General features: G+C 41.0%; 3 protein-coding genes across 7 annotated transcripts; 1 reads left to right on the top strand and 2 right to left on the bottom strand.

Moving 5' to 3' along the window:
* Positions 1 to 7,267: 7,267 nt before the first annotated feature.
* On the bottom strand, positions 7,268 to 13,615 carry pcyox1 (prenylcysteine oxidase 1). Of its 3 annotated transcripts, none has more exons than XM_061801715.1 (7): positions 13,477 to 13,615; positions 12,391 to 12,529; positions 12,047 to 12,253; positions 11,739 to 11,913; positions 11,440 to 11,651; positions 11,208 to 11,360; positions 7,268 to 9,719 (listed from the first exon to the last, which is right to left on the bottom strand). In XM_061801715.1, the coding sequence occupies exons 2-7, from the start codon at positions 12,500 to 12,502 to the stop codon at positions 9,049 to 9,051; spliced, it is 1,530 nt and encodes a 509-aa protein (XP_061657699.1). In that variant the 5' UTR covers positions 12,503 to 12,529; positions 13,477 to 13,615; the 3' UTR covers positions 7,268 to 9,048. The 3 variants fall into 3 exon arrangements, with proteins under 3 accessions (XP_061657699.1, XP_061657698.1, XP_061657700.1); XM_061801714.1 differs by lacking the exon at positions 13,477 to 13,615 and adding an exon at positions 12,886 to 12,939; XM_061801716.1 differs by lacking the exon at positions 13,477 to 13,615 and adding an exon at positions 12,886 to 12,939 and having other exon boundaries at positions 12,101 to 12,253.
* On the top strand, positions 13,280 to 14,506 carry fam136a (family with sequence similarity 136 member A). Its single transcript, XM_061801717.1, has 3 exons — positions 13,280 to 13,548; positions 13,622 to 13,762; positions 13,949 to 14,506. Exons 1-3 carry the CDS (start codon positions 13,462 to 13,464, stop codon positions 14,135 to 14,137), a joined length of 417 nt encoding a protein of 138 aa, XP_061657701.1. The 5' UTR covers positions 13,280 to 13,461; the 3' UTR covers positions 14,138 to 14,506.
* A 1,765-nt stretch (positions 14,507 to 16,271) lies between these two features.
* gmcl1 (germ cell-less, spermatogenesis associated) lies at positions 16,272 to 27,106 on the bottom strand. Of its 3 annotated transcripts, XM_061800996.1 has the most exons (17): positions 26,991 to 27,106; positions 26,381 to 26,499; positions 26,103 to 26,293; positions 25,555 to 25,725; positions 25,363 to 25,482; positions 22,772 to 22,868; positions 20,950 to 21,047; positions 20,724 to 20,836; positions 20,452 to 20,517; positions 20,063 to 20,147; positions 19,887 to 19,977; positions 19,651 to 19,806; positions 19,479 to 19,548; positions 19,311 to 19,386; positions 17,904 to 18,049; positions 17,392 to 17,479; positions 16,273 to 17,314 (listed from the first exon to the last, which is right to left on the bottom strand). In XM_061800996.1, exons 4-17 carry the CDS (start codon positions 25,717 to 25,719, stop codon positions 17,174 to 17,176), a joined length of 1,512 nt encoding a protein of 503 aa, XP_061656980.1. In that variant the 5' UTR covers positions 25,720 to 25,725; positions 26,103 to 26,293; positions 26,381 to 26,499; positions 26,991 to 27,106; the 3' UTR covers positions 16,273 to 17,173. The 3 variants fall into 3 exon arrangements, with proteins under 3 accessions (XP_061656981.1, XP_061656982.1, XP_061656980.1); XM_061800997.1 differs by lacking the exon at positions 26,103 to 26,293 and having other exon boundaries at positions 16,272 to 17,314; XM_061800998.1 differs by lacking the exons at positions 26,103 to 26,293; positions 26,381 to 26,499; positions 26,991 to 27,106 and adding an exon at positions 25,810 to 26,007 and having other exon boundaries at positions 16,272 to 17,314.
* Between the last annotated feature and the right edge of the window lie 7 nt (positions 27,107 to 27,113).

Raw genomic sequence — 27,113 nt, 5'->3', positions numbered from 1 at the left:
TTTTGGACCACTTCCCTAATTATATTGCTAATGACTGGAGGGGAACAACAAGCTAATTGTGCAGCAAATCAGAAATGGGTGTGCATAAAATAGCCTAATGGGTAATTCTTCATCGTTCACCTATGCTCAAAAAGTGGCGATTGTGAAATAGACGAAGCAGCCTCTATCTCCGTTTTGTGTTCTAGGTGACAAGGCAAATGGTTAGTGTGATATTTTGATGGTTGAGTGTGCCAGGCAATGTTAATTATTTTTAGAACACACTGCAAGCGTCACCCAAAAAAAAAAAAAAAAAAAAGGCTGTGGAAAACAAACAGCTGACTTGTTCTAATATATGCGCCTTGGAAAATATCTGTGCAGCTATGGAAACACTGAATATTGTTACTTGAATTGGATATCCAAACCAGAATGTCCTGAAGCCCATCGGTATGGATCCTTGGTTACATTTACACGCAGGTGTCCAACTGCTCTGAAAACATTTTTTTTTTTTGGGGGGGGGGGTGTCCTCCTTTACCTGGTAACTGAATAAACTCAGTGGTGCATTTGGGGGTACATGTGTTGGATTCCACTGCTACTTTTCATTTGCCTATCAATACATACAGCTACATCAGGGGTGTCAAACTCAAGGCCCTTGGGCCAGATTCATCCCGCCACGTGATTTTATGTGGTCCGCGAAGGCAAGTTCAAATCTACCAAAGTTTCAAATTGTCATCTAAATTGAGATATTGCAAGCATTTTTGTGTTAGTAAAACTCAAACAATAGTTAAACCCATTATCCATGATTTGTGATTCCAAAGCTAGTTAATAAATTTCATGTCTAAATATGATGAGCCGATTTAAGATTTTTATGGTTTTGATCATAACGGCCCCTACCTACAATGTGGCCCATGACAAAAATGAGTTTGACACCTCTGATCTACATGCTCTAGTTGCCTTAAATGTTTTCATTTGCCCTTTAGGTACCAAAGAATATTTTTTATTTAAACATACAGACACACTGAGCCACATTATGGAATGATGGATGGAGTCAAAAATTATACAAATGTTTTGTCTAAGTTGTTCAATTCAATTGTTGCTCAATAAAAGTTGAGTTCTGTGTGGAAATTTTGGAAACCTTCCATTCGACCAAGTACGTAATGCGGAGCACGGTTGTATAATGGTAAGGGATTGTTTGGGTTTGAATCCTGGGCTTCCTTTCTTAAGTTTTCATGTCATCCCATACTTGTATTGCTTTTCTATGGGTACTTGGACTTCCTCCCACACCCCAAGAGTATACGTTGGGTTCCCTGGACTTAATTGCCCACAGGTATTAACGTGAGTGAACAGTTTGTCGACAAGTGCGCTACGATTGGCCAACGGCTATCCCAGGGCATAATCCGGTTCTCTTGCTGGGCGTTTACAGAAGATTAAATTGTCCAGCGATAAGAGTGAATGCATTTTTTTACAGAACCTTTGCTGGAGCTTATCCCAGCTGCCTTGAGGCTAAAATTGGGTTCATTCTGTAGTCTGCGGTACCACTAGTAACACTAAAGAGCATAAACATGGAAATTGTATGGATATACTTGTGATTTAGCACCCGCAGAAGTACAAGTTTAAATTACTAATCATTTTCACAGTAAGCAGGGATAGGGCCCGCTTACCAAGCGCTACAGAAAAGGGATGGATATTTGTTTATATTTACCGGTAATGAATAGCTACCTGTAATCATCCCAAGTGAGCATAACAACCCATCCAACCTGAAATATTTCTCATAAATCCCCTGCTGAACTTGCCTCAGAAGTTTCAAGAACTTGTCCTGAGGTTTGCCGTAAATGTTGCTGCTTACCTTTTACAAAGTAGAGAAGACAAGCTTGACAGTTTTTTTTTTTTTTAATTTAGAATTTATTTGACTTGGCACTGCCATGCTGTAAAGGGCGCTCCCATTCACTCAGATAAGCTCTCACTCATCTGTAAGGCAGGAAAACAAAACAAAACATAAAAAAGTGAAATTACCAGCACTGCTGGCCATGACTCAAATTCAGCTTCCTGGTGGATCGATAGTCACGGAACCGGTTTTGCTCAGACAGGTGCAGTAAAGGTGTGTGTAAGCTACAACTGTGCCATTCATTCATAAATTGCTGCAAGTACCGCAAGCAAATATAGATAGCTATATATAAAGGACAGTATATATCCAGAACAATAAGTACTCAGGGACAGTGGTGTTTAAACCCAACAGTCCCGGTTTGTGTCATACATTTATAACCCAGTACAAAGATTTGGTCATCTCTGTAGCGTTCACATTGTTTTGGGTAAATTTCAGACATCATCTTGTAAAAAAAAAAAAAAAAAAAAAGCCGCCAGTGTGGTATGTGTAAATGTGTTCTCAGCCAAGGCCTATAAATGGCTCTCGACTATTTTCAGCTGACCCAGACCGGTTGCATCCAGTTTCCCCCACAATGTGCTGCATTGCATAAGCTCCCATTCACACACACACACACACACGCAAGCACACTGACAATCTCTCATCCTGAATTTGGTTCTGGTGGCCCGGTGGACGCGTCCACTAAATCTGCGACGTTTATCACGATGTTGCCGGCAGCCACGGCAGGCCTGCTTTCGGGTCGTAGTGAGACATCGCGGGGTCGACGGGATGGGTGTTCGTGGATGGCAACCCGACGTGTACCCTTCTACCACTGTGCTAACACCCCCGACCCCCCCCAAAAAATAAAGAAAATGTCTGGCAGAACGTAAATAATATGATCAAATCTGGTTTATTTTTTTCTGTGCTTATAGGCGTGAATTATGTGCAGACCTAAATTGTCCCTAGGTGTGATTGTGAGGGCGACCGTTTGTCTCTATGTGTCCCGCGATTGGCCTGCAACCAGTTCAGGGTGTACCCTGCTTCCTGCCCGTTGACAATTGGGATAGGCTCCAGCACTCCCTGTGACCCTCGTGAGGATAAGCAGCAAAGAAAATGGATGGACGTTACCTACTGCCCAGTATTATGTACTGCATGTTAACATTATCAATTAATACAAATTTTAAAAAATGTTAAATTCCGTGTATTGTCATGTCATTACACGGTTTTTCTGATGTTTCATGTTTTTGCCATGGTATTGTTTCCGTACGTGTATCAAGTACGTCATGTAGGTAAAGTTAGAAGGTCAGAATTTTGCTATTGTATCAAAACGATATACGAATGCATGATTTAATTATTTCACTGAACTCATTTACAATGTTTCCATTCTTCACTTAAAAGAAAAAAGTTGATCTCATCTCCAAATGACCGACATGGCTACTCTGGTCACGTTAATGATTAAATGTGGCCGTTGGGCACAAAAGTTTGTGTGCGTACGTGGTCACCTTGTTCCTTGGTTGAATCCTTGCCGTCATCTTCTGTTGTGGACATGAACAAAAAAAAAAGCCCACATGATTAGGTACATTGGAACATTAGGTCATCTAGTTCATTATAAATGTATTATGTAGTGCAGTATTATACATTGTTATGTCATGTCGTCTTTTATTGTCTAATATTGTGTAACGTTCTAGTGCTGTGGTTTTATGTCATGTATCGTCTTTTTATAAAGTGTTGTACTGTGTTATGCTCTATGTTTTTTTTTACTTTTTTATGCTACAGTATGCAATGATGGGGTACATAGTGTTATACTGTATTAAGTTGTTTGTTATATATTGCTGCATAATATGGAATGTTATCTATTGTATGGTATGCTGTTGAGTTGTTTTGTTATAAAGCGGCGTACTATGTTGTGTCATGCTGTTTAATAATATAGTGTTGTTTTTTTCCATGTTATGCTAAGATATATCATGTTGTGTCATGCTGTTTAATAATATAGTGTTGTTTTTTTCTATGTTATGCTAAGATATATCATGTTGTGTTATGCGGTTTTGCTGTACTGTATTGTGATGTTTAGTAATGTGTATTTGCTTCATGGGTCAAATATGACTTGAATTTCCCCTCTGGAGATCAGGAGATATTAAATTGTCATCTAACATTGTGTTGTATCATGTCATATACTGTAGAGCATTTTTTTGTAATTTTATGATTGCGTTCTTGTCATATTGTGTCATGTTCCATTGGTTTATAATACAGCGTAGGGTTGTCTTGCATTGTGTTGTGTTGTTATACATTGTAGTAATATGTTATGCTATTTTGTTTTGTGTTATAGAGTATTGTGCCGTTACGTGGCAATACTGTATATCCCATAGTGTTAGGCAGGACATTGACTTGTATTTCCCCTCTGGGGATCAATAAAGGGATGTTTTTTTTTGTTTTTTTTTTTATATATAGTGTTACGTTATGTTATGTCATGTGGTGATTGATGCATCGTTTTGTTTTACAGTGTTATGTTGGATTGTTATGTAAGGTAGTACTACCTAACGTTATGAGCCGCTGTGCTGCGATACATATTGTTGTATGTTACTTAGTTTAACTTGTATTTTTGTTTAACTTAGTGCCGTGTGATTCAGTTATTTTATATGGTGTTGAGATATATTTTGCCCTGTAGTGTGGCGTTACGTTGTATTATGTCATGTCATGTAATGCTCTGTTATGTGGTGTTATGCTACATCATGCTGTGTTACATAATGTCATGTTTGCCAATCTTTTTTGTTTTTAAGTAAACAGTGTTGTGGTATATTGTGTTCCGTGGTGGAGAACTATGTATAATTGTGTCACATGAGATTACATTACATAGTAGTGTGTTGCATCATGTCATATTGTAATGTTTGTGTTATGCTGCGCGGCGTTGTGCTGTATTATCATATCGATTTACATCATGACTCAGAAATGTGGGATGGGTTGACATTCTAACGAAGGGCTGTCATATGAATATGTTGAGACTGTATGACGATTTTAAATGCATTTCTGGTGTACCTAATTATATCTGCACTTCCATCTTACTTACCTGCAATGCTCTCTGGGTGTGCAGGTGGCCGCGGCTGCTGCTGCTGCTGCTGCTCTGGAAGCCAACGACAATTACATAACATCATTTTTAATAACCTGACAACTTTATTTTTTCAACTTAGCGCGTGCCTCTGACCATCTGGCGCCGTCGGCTCGGTGGACCGACAGTTTGCACCTGCATAAAGACGCGACAAGGTCATGTGACATTTCGCACTCGTGCTGCAAATTGCTGGACTTTCTCAAAGCGGGGTTGGTCGCTAGCTACAGACCAACGCCCCCCCTCTTACCCTCGTCCTCGGCAGCTGCTGCGTCAGAAGAGCGACGCCCTCCCTCTGCCGAGGAACAGGGGGATTATTGGTGTATTATCTAATACGTAAAACTGTGTGTGTGCAGCATCCAAGCACGTGTCGCACTCACCTGCTGTGTCGCTCAAGAGTTCAACGTGTACCTCCGCTGCTGAAATAAACGAACCCGGGACATTCAGTGCACTGTATGAGTGCTCATCATGTTGGTGATTTTTATTCTATTGTATCCAAAAGCACGCTACTCATACTGTTATATTTCAGTCAGTTGTAGCTTTGCTCACCTGCTGCATCCCCGACTGAATCCTCCCTTTGCATCTCCACTGTGGGGGGGGGGGACACCAGTCACTTATTAAACATACTTATTGGTACCACAAATGTGATTTCCTACTTTACCAGTTTCATCTGTAGCAGCCTCTGTGAGGATATTAACACAAGGGATGACGTTATGACAGGAACCCAGGTGAGCCTGTTAAGTGATGTTGATGTTCCCCACTTACCAAGGTAGCGTCCATCGTCACCTCGCTTGTGTGTAACTACAAGAACGACGTCACTTGAATTCTACGTTTGCGAGAAGCGCACGTTCTGCTGTTAAGAATCGTACCGTTCATGTGCGCCTCTTCGCTCTTCTGGGCAGCCTCAAACTCCAGCTGATCTGAACACACCCAATACACACATGATGCTAGATACTGCTTTAGTAATACTTCCGCAAAATAAAATGCTGGTAAGATTATTAATAACACCAGATGTATTTTACTTTAGTAAGACCAACAATGAGCCAAGGTTTATATTACCGTATTTTCCGCACAATAAGGCGCACCTAAAAGCCTTTAATTTGCTCAAAAGCGGACATTAAAATTTCTTCCACCATGGTTACTATCTAATGTATTGTGATGAAACATATTATTCATAACAGTGAGAATCTGTTACTGATAATCTTCTTACTCTTATTATAGCCTATAAATGTACTATCTATCCATTTTCTTTGCCGCTTATCGTCGCGAGGGTCGTGGGGCGCGCTGGAGCCTATCCCAGCGGTAAACGGGCAGGAGGCGGGTTACACCCTGAACTGGTTGCCAGCCAATCGCAGGGCACATTGAGACAAACAGCCGCACTCACAATCACACCTAGGGGCAATTTAGAGTGTCCAATTAATGTTGCACGTTTTTGGGATGTGGGAGGAAACCGGAGTGCCCGGAAAAAACCCACGCCGGCACGGGGAGAACGTGCAAACTCCACACAGGTGGGGCCGGGATTGAACTTTGACCTTGACCTGAGAACTCCGAGGCTAACGCTTTCCAGCTCTGCCACCTTGCTGCTACATGTACTATAAAACAATATTTCATTATCATTCAAATGTCTCACTTATTGCTATTACATTGTTATTAGATTGAGAAAAAATATCATCATCCTGTGGTGCATTTTAAAATAAAAACAGGAAATGAATGTCATCTTTGTGAAGAATAATCAAATGCAAATCACCTATTTTCAGCAGTTCGGTTAAAACATCTGCAAGAAAATATTAAGCAAAGCAGTGTGATTAATTTAATACTAATGATCAGTGTTTATTTTGAAATCCCAACTTTAACTGCTCACCGTAATGATCCTTTTTTTCCTCCTCAGCGGACTTCAGCGATGCAGAGAAAGCTGCAGCACAAGAGAAATGCATTTTTATGAATGCAAAGTAAAACCGATGATACAAGTTTGCCTGCCCATTCAAGTTTTTCATAATTTTACCAGACTGCAGCACCGTCGCAGCAAGGATGACAAAAAGCGATGCTAGGAGCCTCATCTTGCACCGACGGTTTCTCTTGGTGCGTGTTGACAAACACCATCAAAGCGCTTATATGCCCTCTGACGTCCCGTCACATGTCCTGTTGGATTCTGGTACCATTGTTCCGCCCACTACCTGAACACACAGCTGGATGTCACATCAGCACAACAGACGCATCCTTATTCAGAGACTCAAAAGGGGCCCATTGTCAGATCTTCAATCACATGGGCCTTTAATCGGGGAGCGCGGATGGGGTAACTTGGAGCTGAAAAGGAACGTGTCCAAAGATGCTGCGTACAACTGAAGACAATGTTTATTTCCTTAACAAACAAAAAAAAAAAACATTTCATTAGGCTGATGGCTCAAAGACATCGACTTAGACACATCAGTAGACTTTATACAATGATTATTACCAAACACGAACCCTAACCCTAACCCTAATACTTTGATCCTAAACAGTGTCATTTCAAATATAATCTAAAAAAAAAAAAAAATTAAGTTGTGGTTCCAACTGTTTGACTTGTTGTATTCTGTCAATTACAGCACACAATTAGTCCCTTTAAAATCGCTTTAGGAAATCCTTCTCTATCAAAATATATTTGTGAATACATTTCAAAAAGTACAGTAGCCCATAGATTATAAAAATAATCAAATGTGACCAATGTCAAACACTTTTCCTCCCTTATGACGGGTCCCCGTTTGTAGGATTCTGGTCACACCAGCACAGTTGTTTTTCCAAATAGTAAGACCAAATATCTTTTCAAACATTAGTATCATTTACCCTTTTGCATGTCTAAAAACAAAAACTCTACAGAACTCTGTTCAGAAGGGAGGACCAATGGAGGAGTCGTCATTCACTAACATTTAAACGTAATTACAAGTATAAAGAATTACGCAGACTGAAAGGAACAATAAGGGCAATTATCTTACATTCCAAAGACACGTGCACAATCTTATCAAAGATGTGCAAAAATAGCGATAGCTCTCAGTAGTAGTGTTGTAGAACATATTCACACTGATGTAAACAACAACCACAATAATCTACATGAATTATAAATCTTTCAATCAGCACTGAACATTGTCATTGAGATGAAGGCAGAATGTATGAGATCATAACATAACTATGTAATTGGTTAGCGTAGGCGTACCTGATGCACTGTTACAACTACGACCCACCCGAAAAATGTTGGTGAGACATCAAACAGCAGCTCAACGCCATTTATCTTAACACAATGCGGTTCCGCCCAAATCAGTAACGGACTGGCGCTTGATGATATGTGCGGCAGATTTCAAGAGAGTGACGCCTAATAAACATTTTGTGGTTAGACTTTTTCTACTTACTTACTTTCTACTTTCATTTATTCCTACACCATGATGTATCATTTTTTTTTTTTAAGTGTATGAGAATGTTTTACGTCAAGTGAACGCGTTTGGTGGCTGTGAGTCATGTTGTGTCCGCTCAGGGGTGGGCAAGCTTTTGTGTACATTTCATTTCTAAAACGAATCAATAGACCAGGTCATTTACAGAACTCTTGAAAATAATAATAAGAATAATGTGTATGTAAAATGTGTAAAATAATTAAATGGACCTATTTATCTTCACCAAGGTCGTGAGTGTGCTGGCGCCTAACCCAGCTACCGGAGTACGGGAAGGCCAGAAACTGGATCCAAATTCCCAACTTCCAAACTGTGAAGCGTAAGTGCTAACCAATGATTTAATAAAGTAAATAAAATAATAAAGTTAAAGTTAAATCAGATTTTTTTTTTTTTTTTTAACCAGGAGTGTTTTTTTTTTCATTATTACAATAAATCAATTATTTAATGACAGAAATAAAAATGACTCACTGAGTCACAGAACGATATTTTAGTTAGCCAATTTGAGAAAATTAATACAAGAACTATTACAGGACTTTTAATGTAAAATCGTGGCGAACCTGATGAAAGAACATAGGTGTACTTTGAGTGAGACTGTCTGCAGACTAGCAGTTCATCAGGAAGTGACAGCCGCGCTTACCCTGATACAACCTAAATACCTGATCTTTCAGGACCGGATCGGACCGGGCCCGTGCGCTTCAGAGCTCCCCTCGCAGGCGCGTGTGCAGGTCCTCCTGGTCGATCTGGCCCATCTGCTTGTGCCAGCGGTGGTGGGCCAGCAGCGCGATGTTCCTGGCCGAGATGGCGCTCATCTCCATGGAGCTGGCCGCCCACTCCACGGCGCTGAGATAGTAGAGTCGGCTGTGCAGGATGAACGGCGGGGTCAGGCGCTGGGGGGGACGATAAGTGGGGTAGGCCAGCCATGGAGTCTGCGACACGGAATCCCACGAGAGGAACATACGGCGGAGGTCCTCCTGGTCCAGCGCTCGAGGAGAAAACACTTTCCATACTTTGGTCTGGCTGGCGGGAGGTCGGCTGTAGCCGGGCGGGATGTGGACCGGGTCGACGGAAGTCAAACTGTACATGACGTTGTCTTTGGAGTCCGCGGTGAGAATCTCAGACACAGTGAACTCCGAGGCCGGCCGCGTGACTCCCAGGTAGGAAGTGTTGAGCACGCCATGGACCAGAATTGAGAATACTTGGTGGTAGATGCCGGGGAACTGGGACACCACTGGTGAAGACAGACCTGAGAAGGAGATGTCAGACTGGCCCTGGTGAAGTGGGGTTGCTATGACAACAATGTCATACATCGAATGCCCCGCGCCGCCGTCTCCAACGTAACTGACTTCGTAGAAGCCGGTGGAGGGCCCTGCAAACACAGACACAAACGGACGCAGTTCAATCCCAACTACACCAAAAATAAATAAATGGGTTGGAATAAATGGGTCATCTTACATCTTAGAAATTCTGCCAGGGGGATGTGAAATCATCAGCACAAGTGCACATGTGGTGCACCCAAAATCAGTCAATCTGTAAGTCATTTATTTGTTTTTGTATAAATTGTGTTTGAAATGATATTCAAATGTGGCATCATATTGTGCGGGATATTTCCATTGAAACTATTACTAGAGTACAGTCCTGTGATCCTCAAAGTGTGGCTGGGAGCCTCCCTCTAGTGGTACATGACAGAATCACTGAATTAAGTGTTCAAACTTTGTTAGCGTGAGTTTCAGTGACCTCAATTTATTTTTGACATATAGTGCTGTACATTTGTTGTACACTTGTTGCGATCCAGCTGTATTTAACTTTTAACTCAAACATTCACATTTAATCATTGAGAAATGTTTGTCTTCAAACTGTTACATTGGCTACCAAAATGTATTTCTTGGGAACAACACCTATGCTTTGGTTTGGATCAGGTGTGCCCAGACTTTTTGACCCCAAGATCTAATTTTCAAGCAGCCAGCGTCTCGCGAACTACCGACGACAGGGGGTTTGATGATGATGCTCCCAAACCGTTTTAAGGTTAATGTTATGTTGCCTCCTATATTTAAAACACAGAATTAGCTTTTTGTGCACTGTATTGTCTGTGCTTTCATCCTGGATCAGGCTGTGCCAAGGTGGAATTTTAAAATTCCACACCATCTCATCCTGCACCTTCTGCTTTGTCTTCAGACCAGACTTTACCCAGTCGGAAAAGAGAAAATCACTTTTTCTTCGATTATTCACATACTCCGACAGTCATTCCATCTTAAAACAACATCATTTCTTTTTTAGCTTTCTCCATTATTATTGAGAGTAAACATAAGCAGCATGTCTAGCTCATCTTTGCTCTACGTTGCCAGACTGTGTTGCTAACTAAAGCTGCGGTGGTGGACGCTTTCATTATAAATCACATTGATGGGCTGTGTAAGTACTGTAACATTTGTATTTATGACTGTATGCCTTTAAAAGTTATACTATACTATACTATAATGTACTATACGATACTATATATTATATTATACTTTCAATTTGCATTGGATTATTTTTTGTTGTTGCACGCAATGCAGAATATCTGCGAAGAGACTGCATCAGCGGTGCACAATTGCCCACGCACGCAGTTTAGAGGGAACATTGGCTGACGTTTTTTGTTTTTTTTTTGGCACGCCATCCCGCGTTTGACCAAGATTACCTCGCGATCGACCAGTCGCATTGAACATCCCTGGTTCTGATTAACTCTTGGGCCTCCTACACAAATGTATTTCAGTGCCAGTATTTTGATGGTACTTGAAACTACTGAAAGAGGTCTTTATAAACATTTCAGGCGGTCAGAGGTGTGTGTGTCAGTCAGTGGGATCTACGGATGGATGGGTACCTGTCTTGGACGGCCGAACTTTGAACGAAATGTTGGTCACCCGGGCTCGGATGAGGTCACTCTTGCTGTGGTAAAGAAGTCCAGAGCAAACTCTTTTGTTGCCTCCATCCACTGCCCACAAGCCCGAGTCAGCACCCGTCAGCGACAAAGCTCCTGGCACCGATGCACAAACGTGTCAACAAAAATCCTTCATCGCCCAGCGCGTGAAGAGGCGTGGGATTACAGTACATACCCGCGAGGCCGTTGATGCGGACGCTTTGGCCATAAGTCTGGCGCGTCAGGGGAGCCACTACGTTATTGAGGAAGATCTGCGCAAATCCTTCGGCCCTCATGGTTTCCTCCAGCGTGTGATTCATCAGGCTGAGGAAATCATCCCCGCCCATGGCATGCAGGAGCCTTTCCATGCTGGTGAAGGAGTACCCGTACTGCTGGTACTGGTAGATCCTGCCAACAAGGATCAACAGAGGAAACTCTTCAACGTCAATGTCAAAGGATGTACAGTATAAGATTACCTGCCTCCCCTGCCCTCACCTCATGAATTTATCCATGACACTTTCCACCCACATCTGCATGAACAGATAGTTGAGCCCGTAGCGCCACAGCATGCGTAAGAAGTTCACGATGAACCAGTCGCTCTCCTCGAAAGTGAGCTCGCTGCCATCGAACACTGCCTTTTTCGACGGGACCTCCTGACGCACGGAGATGCCTGAAGATATGTATATATTTAAAAAAAAAAAAGATCTGGAGCTAGCCTCGATTTAGTATGGAAAGTTTCCAGTTTTTAATATTCCTCAGCTCCACTTCCCAAACAAATGGCCCCAATGTGTTTACGCCGTTACCCAATTTGTCAACAAAGTGCTTCATGTGGAGGTTGAGAGGATGGATCACCATGCCTCCCGTCTCATATTCCTGATTTGCCATCTCCGCCGTCGCCAGGCGTCCACCGACATCGGCGGGCTCAAACACATCTATCTTGACCGTGGGTCCAAACTCCTGTCTCAGGTAGAACGCTGCGGCCGCGCCGCCAATGCCTGCTCCTACCACAGCTGGACAGAAGCACAAAAACAGACTAAAAAATCTCTGAAGACCACAACATGTATCCCTGAGTAATTGTTGTACTACGTGACAAAAGTTGTTCAATGAAACAAGTGATCAAGGTTAGAAGCTCTTCATAAAACCTCACCAATGTTTGCGGGAGGCTCATGCAGCTCCGGAGTGGAGGCTAAAGTTCTCGTGGCGCTGTGATAGATTCCCAAGAGGAGGAAGACCCTCTGGGTCCAAGTCCCAACACTCATGGTGGGCTTCTAGTGGTCCAAGGACATCTAAAACAACATGGAGCAGGTCGGTCACTGACTTAAGTGTCTTATCAGGCCTGGCTCGAAGGTTGACCCAGTTCACATAAAAAGAAAAAAAAAAAATCAAGCTGGATGCAGAATGTTTTGACTTAAGTATCATTACACTTAGTTTTACGTTTTATACAAAGTCTAGTGAGCAGAGAAAGGTAATAGATATTTAAAACGACTCCATGGGGACAAAAACAAATACTTTGAAAATTACAACAACAACAAGTATGCAGTTGCCTACAGCGTTACACTTCAAGATAACAAACATATTGACTATTGTTAATTTTATTTGACAACTTACACACGACAGAAGAATTTTTCCAAACTATACATACCAAACGTGGCTTGAAAACACAAATAGGCGACTACACTGAACCAAACTTCCGCACGTTGTTCCGGGTACTAGCTCTTTCAAAATAAAAAGTATACACACTTTTACGTTCATTAAGAGGCCGATAATGCAAAACGTTTTTGTGTCATAATATCGATTTAAAATAGAATTATGAAAATATATAAAAAGTGTGAGAATTTCAACTTAATCTAATGAAAAATTGCATATTTTATTTTTATTGTGTTCATTATTTATTACAACTTGATCGACGCATTACACGCTGTTAAAAAAAAATCCCTGCATATTTCTACATGGTTCCAAAAGAGTAACTATATGTCACAGCAAAAATTTTGTCTTGATTTCGAGAAACCGGAAAATGTTTTTACGAAACTCGGACCGGAAAAAAAAACGGAAGTGACGAGTGTTCATTTTAAACCATGCTTGAATGGAGGTGACCTTAGTGGATAATCTAATAGTTAAATTTAAGTCTTATTCGTTATCGGTCCCTCGTTTTATGCGATTGCCCCGTGTTGCTTAATACGAAAGCGGTCTTTAAAAGTATTGAGAAGGACGAACAGACATGGCGGAGGCTCACCAAGCACGCGTTCAGGCTGTGGTGGAAGAAATGGTCCAAACTCTGGAGAGGGATCACATCCGCAAAATGCAGGTAGGCAGCTTTTCTGATGTGCACACCTGCCGATCTACGGACGATTATCAAGGAGGTGCGTTGGTGTTGGCAGGCTCGCATGTTCAAGTGCAGCGCGGACTGCTGTGATCGCCCCACGGACACCATGACCCAGGTGCATCAGTGTATCGACAGGTGTCACAGTCCTCTGGCCAAAGCCCAGGGCTTCGTCACATCCGAGCTGGAGAAGTTTCAGGTGAGGTTTAAAATTTTTATTCATTTTTTAAATTCATTTCAGTGGGGGGTTATTAGGATGTAGATTTGAATCTTCCTTCTGACGAATATTTTATTTCCTCCCGCACTTTTTTAGTTAGCACTCGAGAGAATGGATGTAGGAAAATCAATTGATATTAAAAGTAAAAAAAAAAATTCCCCCGACCAGGACCGTCTGGCCAGATGCACAATGCACTGCAACGACAAGGCAAAGGATCTGTTTGACTCCGGTGCCAAGGAACCGGCTGTCCGGTCCCTGATGGAGAGATGTGTGGGCAGTTGCGTGGACGACCACATGAACCTCATTCCCAGCATGACTCGTAGAATCCAGGAGAACCTGGACGCTATACCCCAATGAGACGACAAACAACGCTTGTCCTGAGTTCGCTCGGATCATTGACTACAAAGTGGAAGTAAAAAGGCACGAGCACTGGCGTCAGAACACGGCATCCGCAGGGCCCGGTATCCCATGCAGTTCAAATCATGCATCAGGTGTTGCGCTGTCACACGTATATAAGTTGTCATTCGACCTCCCAAAGTAGGGAGATATGTTTCCGTAAAACCATTACAATTACATTTGACTGCATTTCTTTTAGAACGTGGCAAAAAAAACAACTTACCTCATACATATAGAATATGAGGTAGCGGCAAACCTCATGTTGAAGCGCGAGGTCACCTGTCAAATCATGTGATTTAAGATGTTTTTTTTCAGAGTTTACAAGTAATAAAGACTTGTGAGAATGTCGTATTGAAATACTTGTGTTTTGGAATAGAAGCACTAGCATATGGGGAGAAGCAAGCACATTGCCATGGCAACGGTGATGCTTAGAGGCTTTCAAAATACAGTGTAGTGGGCCTCCCTTCATGAAACACGAGCAAAGTCAGTGCATAAGTACATTTGGTGTTAAAACCAAATTTCCTGGGGGGGGGGGGGGTGCCTAAATGTAAAACCGTGGCATTGGTGTTCAGTGAGCATTTAACTCCTTACGTTTCCTTGGCTTTTTTTTTTTTCATGATGACAAAGCAAAAAATTGTCATAACCATTGAGCCTAGGAAATGGAAGTTAATAGGACACAGAAAAGGGTAAGGCTGCTCAGTGCAATATGATCAGTACAAATCATTAAATACCACAATCACTATCGCTCGACAATCAAGATCCAGAACCCTCTAAATCTCTCGCAGTAATTTAACTATGCAGAACAGTAGTTGCATGTTAATTTCTCAAATAAATTAACTCAAAAAGAATGCTTGTAATGATCATGATTCATGATAGTAGCAGTTTCAACCCAGAAGAGGGTGCGCTAACTTCCAGATTCCAATTGGAGAAATTGTTTTGACAGAACACCTCAGGAGTCAACCAGTATCCAAAGAGGAAAGTGCTGTAAATACAGAAGTAGGCGGAAATTTAATTATTATAGTGTCATTGGGCAGTTTTATTGGCAATAACCATTTTGTATACATAATTTTGCAAAAAAAAAAAAGAAAAAATAATATAACAAAAGGGATGCCTTTCTTGACATTATGAGGGAATCTCCATTGATGAGCAGGGAATAAACTGTGGGAAAAACCATTGGACTAGGATTCGGGAACCGATGGCTCGTGAGCCACGTTTCTCTTTTGAGGACTGCATCTGGTTCGCAGATTAATTTTAGCAGACAATTCTTAAAACTATTTGGAAGTTGGGAATAATTATCCTGTTTTTTTTTAATACACAGCAATGTGTGTTGGGTGCCAAGACAGAAGGGGACCTCAGCCGTTTTGTCGCTTACCACAGCAATCCAGGCTTTTCTTGAAACGAAAGCTGTTCAGCATCTTGAGCTAGTTTAATTATTATAATGTGGATGATTGAAAATGTTGATTCTCAATTTGAAAATGCAAGGCACTGGAAACAGTCATCCCTTCAACAAGCAGTGTTTGCATTTCAGACAAGCTGGAACTCTATCACTGCTACTGAAAGGTCGTTTACTGCACATTGAACAACAAAATTTAAAAGGTGTGCACACGGAAAGTAACCCTGCTCCACGTTTTGATCTCCAGCGGCTTCACATCTCCCGGAGTCATTCAAAGCACGCTTATTAGAATTTTGTGTAGTGAAGAAAGCTGACTTGAGTTTACAACCTTAGTGTCTCCAGCAGAGATTTTGAGGTAGAACTTGCTGACCTGAAGCCCTGAGACATGTGGAGGAATAAATTCAAGTGTCTGGATGAAGATTTGGAAAGACTTGTGCAACAGAGCAGAGGCGGCTAGCGGTCAAGTGGATAAAAATTGACAAACTTCAAGACACTCACCAGCTAATTGTCAAAACGCTGAACACTTCCCATCACATACCACACACTGGTGTGAGTATTGCCGTATTGACCAAGTTAGCCTCAAAGTATGCATGTGAGCAATTGTTCTCATCTAAAAAATATCAAAACATAAGCTACGATCACGTTTATTGGATGGCGGCCTCAACTCCTCAACACCACACAGCAACAAAATTCACATTCATGGTAAGAAATATTATTTATTGGTTTGCTTCAGTTTAACAACATTTTTTAAAAAAGAATAAAAACCAGAGACATTATATTCTAAAATGGTTGGTCTTGCTTAAAAAAGAACGCTTTTAATTGTATTCAGTGTTAAAAATGACAGTTTCGCTGTCACATAAATACATTTTAAAATAAGCAGCTTTCACGGCTTTTAGCCAAAATGGTTCCCGACCCCTGGTGTAAACCCTGTGCAAAGAAAAAACAAGACGAAAAAAAAAACTGACTTTGATGTGTGAGTCCTTAAATATGTAACCAAAGTGTCTCTGAGTGAGGCTGAATCAAAAGTATGAAAAAAAGTGGACCCTGATGGAGAAGAAAGACTGCTTGCTCGCTTTGAATCACATCATCAAGAGATTACTTTTAACAGTAAATTAAGAGTGGTGATTACTAGTTAGTTTTTTATTTTACACATTTAAGATGTACTTACAAGGTGAAAACAAGAAACTGTTGCGGTGGAGATTGTGTCCAATCGCGCCACATCTTCATTACACAGCAAACTGGAATAGTTCCACTTATCTTACTGAACCGGCTGCTGTTGTGATAGCATGGAGGTGGAGAATTCCCAAAATTCCCCGTCACTGTTTTCTGACTTCCAGAAGTCCGTGGGACATCAAAGTTCCCGTTCAATGACGTGAGGCGACTGATTTGTGGAACACGGGTGTCACCGACATAAGGGTACAAATGGAAAGTTCCCATATTGAAGTATGCGGCTTCATGCTAAAATGGTACAACAGCAGCCTCCGTGTGACACAGAGACAAATTCCCCTGACTGGCTTACAGGCGATAATTGCTGTAAGCGCAGGCGGACTATACAAACAGTGCCAACGTTACCACAGGAACGGGTGGCAGCGACCACGAGTCCATCAGGATATGCTGCGGGTGCTTCCGTCTTGATCCGAGGGGTCCGGGCGGTGCTCCGCGTACGATGATGTATACAGAAAGTTGCAGCACACGTAAAGCGGGAAGGAGAGCAGGCGACTGTCCAGGTTCATTACCACGTATTCCTGGGGGGGGGGGGGGGGGGTGAATAAGGTAAACACCTTCACCTCACTTCCTGTTTGAATAGACGACGCTTACTGACCTGGTCCTTTTCAAGTGTGAGAAGCTGGTAACCGGTCGAGCGGCTACACACTAGCTTGCCAAGATTGTCAAAGGAGGCTAAGCGTAACCTGGGGGGGGGAGAAAAAAAAACAATAGCAGCGAAACATGTAGAAAAAAATGCAATAGTGACACATGCAGTTTTATAAATTTGAGGTAGTTATCTACCTACCAATTATTGTAATGTACAGAGTAGTGGATGCAAAAAGTCGACAAACCTGATCATATACCATGTTTTTGTGATATAGAAAAATAAATTAAATCGAACAATCATACCATCAATATGATAATATAATCTGCAGAACTAAATTGAGGAAAAAAAAAAGGAACCTTACTCTAGTTTATTTTACTTTTGATTGTTTTTGTTTGATTTTTATTTTTCAAATGCCAGGCAAAAAAATGCTACTAAAATAGCTTAAAAAGGGCACCTTGGGCAATTTCAACCCCAATTTAACTTGAGGTACAACAGGAAGTGCCGGTGCGGCCCTTGCTGACCTGTAAGCAAGATGTCGCCGCGGCTGCAAGCTCACAGCGCCCCCGCATGGCTGACTTAGCGTGTTCCTTTTGAAGATGATGAAGCGGTTGGTATAGGTCACCAGCAGGTCAAAGCCAAAGTTGAAACCAGTCCATCGCCAGCAGTACTAAGGATGACAAAAAAAAAAGCTATCTTTAATTATATATCAATGTATATGCCATTATATTTATATTACTAAAACATGATGCAGATATACATATTTAAAGGGGAAATCCACTGGTTTGCATTAACAATGTATCCAATAGGTCATGTAATATGTACTCTATTTTGACAATGTGATGTTAAATCCTCTCTCATTTAATAGTGTTTTGAGAAGATTCTTATCGACGACTAAGAATTTTCAGTGGTGCTGCCACTTTTGCGAGTCACATGACCCACGTGCGCGGATGTGACGTGTTACATGCCGTTCCAAAACGCTCGATTACACGGGACATCATTATGCCCAGCCCTGATTTCTTGGATTTATCCTCATCTGATGAAAAAATAGCAGTATCGGCTGATAGGGAAGACGGAGGAATACTTCTGTACATATTTGAACCAGTGGCTGGAAATATTGAATAGTTGGATAGTTCTTCGGGCGGAATGACGAGGACTCTGACTACTCGGAGGCCTGCACGCGGGACGTAAGTGCATAAACAAAGGCCCCCGGAGCTCCAGGCCAGCAGCCGCAGATGGTTTTTCAGGCGGGAATGACGCAGAGTCTGACGAGCGAGCTCCGGCGGCGGCAGAGGCCGTTTACACACTTGTCACGCGTAGGCCTCCGAGAAGTCAGATTCCGCATCATTCTGCCTGAATAACCATCTGAATATTCAACATTATTTACAGCCACAGGTTCAAATCTGTATGTAAGTATTCCTCTGTCTTTCCGATCAACCGATATTGCTATTTCTTCATTAGATGAAGATAAATCCGAGAAATCAGCGCTGCACATAAATTGTGTCCCATGTAATCGAGGCTTTGTTGCGGAACTGGACATGTCACATCCGGGCACGTAGGTCATGTGACTCGCGAAAATGGCAGCACCCCTGAAAATTTGGAATTGGCGATAAAAATCTTCTCAAAACACTATTAAATGGGAGAGGAATTAACATCACTGTCAAAATACGGTACATATTACATGACTTATTGGATACACTGTTCACGCAAACCACTGGATTTCCCCTTTAAACAGTAACTTTCAAATAACCATTCACACCATCACACCTTGGGATAATTAATTTAGCATGCATGTTTTTGCAATGTGGGGAAAGCTGCAGCACCCGGATAAAACCTATGCAAGCACGTGAATAAAGAACATGCATTAAAAAAAAACTGCAAATGCACACAGATGCATAAAAATATAGTTGTTAAAGTTAGGTTTCACTCACATCTCCATCTTTGGTCAATTTCCTGCCACACCTCATGCTGCATAACTCGAGTTCCTCTTTGTTGACTTCCTGCGGACTAACGGTGACCAGCATTAATAATGCATTTGATGTATTCATCTTAATTTGAATAAATATGGCACAAATTTAACCAACGGAAGCTGTTCTTACCCATTATCATTGTCAAATTCTGTCCGCAACATGGCAAACCACTGCGTTTTGTATATTGTCGTTAACCAATCTGGAAGAAAAAAACGCTTTATCTTTCAATTTATATGTGCTATTGTAAATTAAATAGATGAGAGGAAGACCAACAAAATTAGCACCGCAGTGGCAGGTTTACCACGAGAAAAAATGTTGTCACGCTCCAGAATGCGTGCCGAAGCGAGGTCATTGATGATATACTGGAGACGCACGTATTTGAAGACAGAGAAAAAGGGGGCCCCCTCCTCTGTATCGAGGAAGGGCATACCCGCGCACAGGTCTGTCGAGCACAGGTCTGTAAAGGACGTCCAGCACAAATAATTGTCTTAAAAACGTGTAAAATGAGCCATATTGTTTTTAAACATAATGCAGTACCATTCCTGCGCTTGCACAGCCAGGCGTCCGCATCGGCTAGAAGCTGCTTGATGGGTCCGTCCCAGGTAGGGTTAAGCTGCAGGAACATCCACTGACCAAGAGAAAAAAAAAAACAAACGAGTCAATTTAACCCTAAAAAAAACAACTAAAGAAACCAGAAAAGCATTAAAAAATACCTTCTTTAGAGCAGTGTAGACGTCCATCTCCACCTGCATGACGAACAGGTCCGACGACTGGATGAGCTGCTCCATCATATCCGTTCTGAACAGATTGAAACGTCCAAGTGTGTAAACTCACTGGTCACAATATTAAATGCATCTGCACGTTCTAATGAGATCCAAGTTAGTGTATCCAAACAGTGTCAATATTTCTGTGCTTGTAGTGGTTGTAACTGCAATGCATCTCTGAGTATTTTGAAATATTTTGGTTACTTAATTTAACTGCACGAGCACAAAAATAAATACTGGAAACAGGTCAAAGTATTATTCAGTGCTGTTATATAGACATGGAGCAAAAATTAAAAATATTCAGTGTAATAATGAGTGCTTCATTTTAGACCACATACCCAATTTCTTTCATCAAGTCCACATTTTGGTGTGTCATGAGGTTGTTTAGAAGCCATTCAAGACATCTGCAAAAAAAAAAAAAAAACATCAACACATTGAATTCTCTAGCACAATACTTGTTTGTGCAATTGGGTAAGTACGACTAACACATCAGCAACTTGCATTATTTAACATGTCATAAATAGCGCATTGAAAATCAGCAATGTTTCATTTTCCGTGGGACAAATTTTGAGGTCAGACCTCATGAGCTTGGAGTGGAAAGTAAACAGACTTTTTTATGACGGATTCCAAGCCGTAGATGCAAGAGGACGTGTAATAGCTGCACACAGTCTTTGCGCTGATGTTTTCCTTCATTGTCTCGCCACACTGCTGGATCAAAGCATCCTGCACACACAACAAAGCCGCCGCACCCCCCCAAAAAAAATTGTTTAATCTTACAGTGGCTTTATATTAAAGAGAATTACGTGTTTATCCAAATAGTAACTCCATGAACTGACCAGCTGTAGCATACAAGCAGCTGCAAGGATACTGACAACCCCACTGGGCTTGATGAGAACATCATCGCGGTACAAGGATCCAAAGACAACATGCAGAGCTGAATACACACAAAAGAGGACAATTTGATCAGAACCAGTACGATGACATATACAATGACAATGATAAAAAGGTGAAAAGGCAGTTAATGGGAACCTTTTTGGAGCCAAGCCACATACTTGACAATTGAAAAATCTCAAATATATGAACAAAGTTTCATCGTAAATATATATTTTCAAACAATTAAATACACAAGTATATACAGTAAATGAACAGGTCATTTAAATACTCATTGCTCCATTTTTAAAAACTCACCGATTAGTGATCGCCCCCAAAAATCCTGATCGCGTAAATCCAGATCCCAATAGTTTTTTTATTTTAACTGCAATTTTCTTTGAACTTTTCTCCACTTATTCCCAGATAAAATTAGATACAAAAACAATTGCAGTGACAAAATCTGAAAAATACAATAAAAAAATATCCAGTAGAAAACATACCATTCAAAATATCTAGCCTTACAACTATTTTCCTGAGAATGTACACTGTTGCTGTGTACCGTATTTTTCGGACTACAAGTCTTTTTTTTTTTGTTTGTTTTTTTTCATAGTTTGGCCAGGGATGCAATTTATTCTCCAGAGTGACTTATTAACACATTTTTACATCCATCCATTTTTCGAGTCAGTTATCAGTTATTTTCACACTGACAACCCTAAGAGTGCGCTCCAGGCCCGTGTATCTCATGACGAATGGAGAGCACAGCTTCCGGGTGAGTCCCCCGTGCAACTTTCTGGGAAATCATTGGATGGCTGGACAAAGTATGGGCTTCCGTGACACCAAAACCATCCTGTCAGGATTCAGAAAGGCTGGAATATGCCACTGACGAGTCTGACGTAGACGTCGTCTACCTCTGGAGTTGGCGGACTTGTTTAGAAGTGACACAGAGGATGAAGATTTCATTGGATCTTAGTTACCGGACATCTGGAGTGACACGGATGGTTTTGATAAACTTCTTAGTATGTTATTTATACAATAGTTAACGTAATAACTCTGAATACATGTTAACATTCCAGGCACGTTCTCAGTCGTGACATGTAACGTAAGCATATCATTCAGCCTGTTGTTCCCTCTATTCTATTTTTACTTTAAATTGTTCGTCATTTAAATTTTAAATGTCATTTCTGTTCTTGGTGTTGGATTTTATCAAATAAATTTCCCCCCAAAAATGCGACTTATAGTCCAGTGCCACTTATGTTTTTTTTCCTACGTTTTTATGGATTTTATCGCTGGTGCGACTTGTACTCCGGAGCGACGTATAGTACGGAAAATACGGTATATTGTAACTAGAGCTTTACATTAACATCTGTCAAATGTGGGGGAGTTTCGGCAGTGGCAGGTAACCTGCACGACCCACGAGCCACTTTGGCAGTTTGTACTTTGATTAGAAAAATGGTTCCGTGAACCAAAGTTTCAATCAGCCCCCACCCCTGCAACCGTGCATTGATGAATGTATTTAGATCGGGAAAATTTTCTGGAATAATTGTGACAAATGTAAATGCTGAGTGGACAGTAACTCTGGGAAACCACCAGCATCATTGGCTGGTGAGAAAAAAAGTTAATGCCAAGCCCTGATTGTAATGTAGTGTAATGTATAACGTCATTTATAATCACTTCTTATCTAGCAGTGGCATGTACAAGTATTTGCTGTGTTGAAGGAAATTGTGTCCCCCTCGTCTTTCATTTTAAGGATATTTTCAACGATCAAACTTCACATCGTAGGCTCCTCACCTTCTATACTAATGTTCTGGTCAGGTATCTCAAGGTTGATTTCCATCATGTTGGACTCCTTCCAACTGCCGCTGAACATGCTGGAGAAATAGCCCGACTGCCAGGAGTAAAAAGGCAAGAATTAGATAAAGGTGACTTTATTTGCCAGCTCTGTTGCACACACACGCATATACATATAGTTACCTCAAAAAGTATTGGAATGGCAAGGTCTATTAATTTCTTTTTTTGTATACTGAAGAAATTAGAGTTTCAGAAAATGAGACAGAAGATCAGAATTCAAGCTTTTATTTCATGGTGTTTACATCTAGATATCTGATATGACTCGGGACACTTTTGTTTGAAGCCATCCATTTTTCAATTTAACAAAAGAGATTATTAATTTAAAGTGAATAACAGTTAATACTTAGTGAATTTCTCCCTTCAGTCTTCTCTTAATGAATTAAAATGCCCGATCTCTTTGGTTAAGGTGTGCCGATTGACTTGGCCGGTCTATGATCTTCCGCCCCCTCCCGCCTCCCCTAATGAAATCCTTTGCTATGTTGAGAGTGTATTTTGGGTCATTCTCCTGTTGCATCATGAAGTGTCTCCCAAATGCAAATTCAAGACAAAATGGTTTTGTACATTTCTGAAATCATTCTGCTGCTACATCATCAATAAAGACTACTGAGCCTGTTCCGGAAGCAGCCATGCAAGGCCAAGCAATGGCATTACTTGCACCTTGCTTCACAGATGGAGCTTGTATGTAAATACTACAAAATAAAAGCTGTTTGTCTCATATTCCTCTTTTGATCTGAAACCTCAAAAGTCTTCAATACACAACAAAAACAAAGGAATTGTCCTTACAGTTCCAATTACTTTTACAGGGGACTGTACATACATACTATAACACACACACACACATTCACACATATATACAGTGGGGACAGAAAGTCTTCAGGCCCCTTGGGTTTTTTTTTTTTTAATATACTAGCTATTTGCTAGAACAATTTAAGGTATTTTTTCCTCATGAATGTACACACAGCACCCCATACTGACAGAAATAAATTCAATTGTTGAAAGTTTTGCAGATTTATAAAAATGATGAAAAGTGGTGAGGTGTTTTTCAGCTGCAGGTACACGACATCTTGTTGGAATTTAAGAAAAGATGAATGCGGGGAAGTACTGGGATATCCTGGACGAACATCTACTCCGGCTGCTCAGGACCTCAGACTGGGCTAAAAGTTCACCTTCCAACATGACAATGACCTGAAGCACATAGCTAAAACAACAAAGGAGTGGCTTCAGAACAACTCCAGACGGCCAGCTACAGAAAGGATTCTGGTCATTCCAAATGTCAACCATTTAAGGATTATGGAGGTCACTGCACTCTGAGGAACTTTAAGTGGAAGAGATGTTTTTTTGCCCCCCGTAACCATGGCCAGATCTGTGCCTTGCCACAATTCTGTCTCAGAGCTCTTCAGCCAGTTCCTTTGACCTCATAATTTTCATTTGCTCTGACATGCACTGCGAGCTGTAAGGTATTATATCTGGCGGGCCACCAATGAAGGTGTTGAACCATCTCAAGGATGATCAGAAGAAATGGACAGGACCCATGTTAAATACAAGTGTCACAGCAAAGGGTCTGAATACCTGTGTGATATTTCAGTTTTTCTTTTTTATAAATCAAATATTTCAACAACAACAAAAATTGTCAATATGGGGTGCTTGTGTACCCTAATGAGGGGAAAAAAATAACCTAAATGACTTAGCAAATGATTGTAATATTACAAAGAGTGAAAAAACGTAAGGCATATCGATCACATCCACCAAATCATGTGGTCGGATCGGTGATCGCCCCCCCAAAAGTCCTGATCATGTAAAGCCTAACTGAAAATATGGCTGGTTTTAAACTGCATGGTTCAAGTGACATAATTCTGACTTGTTTTTTCTCTCAAGTGGCACAATGGAGACATGACTCATGGTAGCGTAAATACAAAACATTTTTGCATGGAATTGGCTACCTTCAGAACAGATTTAATATGCAATAAAATGCATTGTGGATAAAAGCGTACTGATGTAAAAATGTAAAATAAAATTCTTCAATACAAATGCATAGTATTAAAGATAAATGCAACTGAATTGTACTTAGCCAGGGATTCTTTTGTCTAACAGAGAGAGCCCGTGTACCACTAGTGGGGAAAAAGTACAACACTACTGGTACTTTAGAATAATTAATTTAGACAGCAAATACTGTACCAATATAATACATGAGGCGTGTTCATCACTACATAAGGAAAATAAGTGCAAATTGCAGGTTGTGAGTAATATGGACATTTCCTTAATTTAAAACAATGGGCAAAGGAGTCATCTAAAAGGTAAGGGACATTTAATATTCGTGTACAATGTATGATTGTTTACTTCTGGGCTGTCACTCCCTAGTGTAGACATTTGTGGAGTTACATACATTTTGGATGCCTGGGCAGGTTGTTTGATGTGTTTGGTTTGTGTGAACACAGCCATATCAGATTATGTCACAGAGCAGGGCGGTGAGACCGCCAGATTAAATCCAACCTTCAAGAAATTTGAAAAAGAGGTATGATGTTCTGTTTCACCTGGCACAGGTACAATTTATGAAGGTTCCACTCTTGTCCCATCGCGCATATGCGAATGTCGCTGTTTTCACCATTCAGGAACAAGGTTTGGTAAATGTAATTGGAAGTACTTTTCAATTTCTTCCTGTTCAAGATGAAGGAAAACAATGGTAAAATGGGACGCTAGGAAAGCTTGTTAATTAACGTGTTGACTTGCCTGCGCGGTGTATCTTGAATGGGGTCGTCACCCTCCTTCTCATCCTCACAGTCACACTGCATGTTCCGTTTCCTCTTCCAATCGCATCCATGTTTGCGGCTGCTTTCGCCGGTTTCCTCTGGTCCCTTCAAGGACTGAAATCTGCTTGCCATATTCCCCATCTTTGCCTACACATACACCAAGAAAAACACACTGAAGGAAGTCCACTTTGCAAGATTAACATTCTTGCTTTTTAAGGCAATGCATCTTACATTTTACACATTCAACACAATTAACATGAGTACTCTCCAGTGTAGAGATCTAGCAAGTCACTTAGCTAGTTGAGACCAACACATTTGTAATTTGAATCACTTCCTCAATAAAGAGAAATCACCATTTCTAACAGTAGTGTGACATTAGTAAGTGGCGTTTGAGTACACAACCTACAAGGACTGAACACCACTTATCCATGTTGCAGTCAAGCTAAAAGGCAGCTCTCTTACAAGTAGCTGTACACCTATATGATGTTTGATTTAGCAAAAAAAGCACGAACATGTTAGTTTACCTTTTGACGTGCACAGGTCAGTCGCTTCGGTTTTGACGAGGACTTTTAACACAAACCCACGTATGTCTCTCTCGCTCAGCCAGCTGAGGATGGGCTAGCGCTTACGAATACAACAAAGTGTTGAATGACGACAGCGTGGGCTGTCTCGAGGTACGACTTCACAGAAGCCGATAAAACTGTTACATGCTCCCCTCCACCCCGAAAAAAGATTACAAGTGCAAATTGAAACAAATGCCAAATTATAACAATCCCGACAATCTGCTGTTGTGCTTCTGTACCTGATGCTGTTGCTGCTTCTTCTTCGTCTTTTTCTGTCGTTAACTACTGGTTCATTGTCTGCGTCACGGGAGGCAGCCACGCTCAGTAGCGCCGCTTCCGTCAGATCAGCGAAGTACAGCTGTAGAAAAAGAAACGAGATGGTTTGGAAAAGTACATTTGTATGGGTATCGTGTCACAACGAAAATAATAAAAAAAAAAAAACATCCATCTCGTGAAAGTGTTTCAGTAGCTCAAATTTTTTATCCTTGCATAACGAATAATGTCCAAATTTATTGTGTACGTGAACGTAATTCCTTTTTTGGTGGGCTCATGTTTTTTATTCACATCGAAACATTTGTCGCTTGTCTACCTACAGTACATTGCTAGCGACGCGGCACACGTAATATTTGAACAATTCAAAATTGAGAAACATTTTGGGGAAAAAAAAAAACGTTCTGCAAGATCCCACACTGTAAACTTGTGTTGAATGAACTGGCGTTTTCAGAGTTCAAAGAACAGAAACGATCAATACTTGACATTTTGCCCTTTAATAGCGCAATATTTGTTTTACATACAAAATTGAATTAAATTGTAAAGGGAAAAATAACCCATTCGTATTGTTAAACTAACCTTATCTGAATAGAAATACTGCACTGCTATTGTATATTTTTTTCGAGCATTCTTCCAAAAAGGTTATTTTACCCTTCCCGGAAATGACGGTCTGCAAATTTTGTGCGCCGTTGAAGGAAACTC

The sequence above is a fragment of the Syngnathoides biaculeatus genome, chromosome 17 (assembly GCF_019802595.1).
Source record: "Syngnathoides biaculeatus isolate LvHL_M chromosome 17, ASM1980259v1, whole genome shotgun sequence".
NCBI classification, from domain to species: domain Eukaryota; kingdom Metazoa; phylum Chordata; class Actinopteri; order Syngnathiformes; family Syngnathidae; genus Syngnathoides; species Syngnathoides biaculeatus.
Note: the sequence above shows the minus strand (reverse complement) of the source record. Positions and strands in the feature narration are given on the sequence as shown.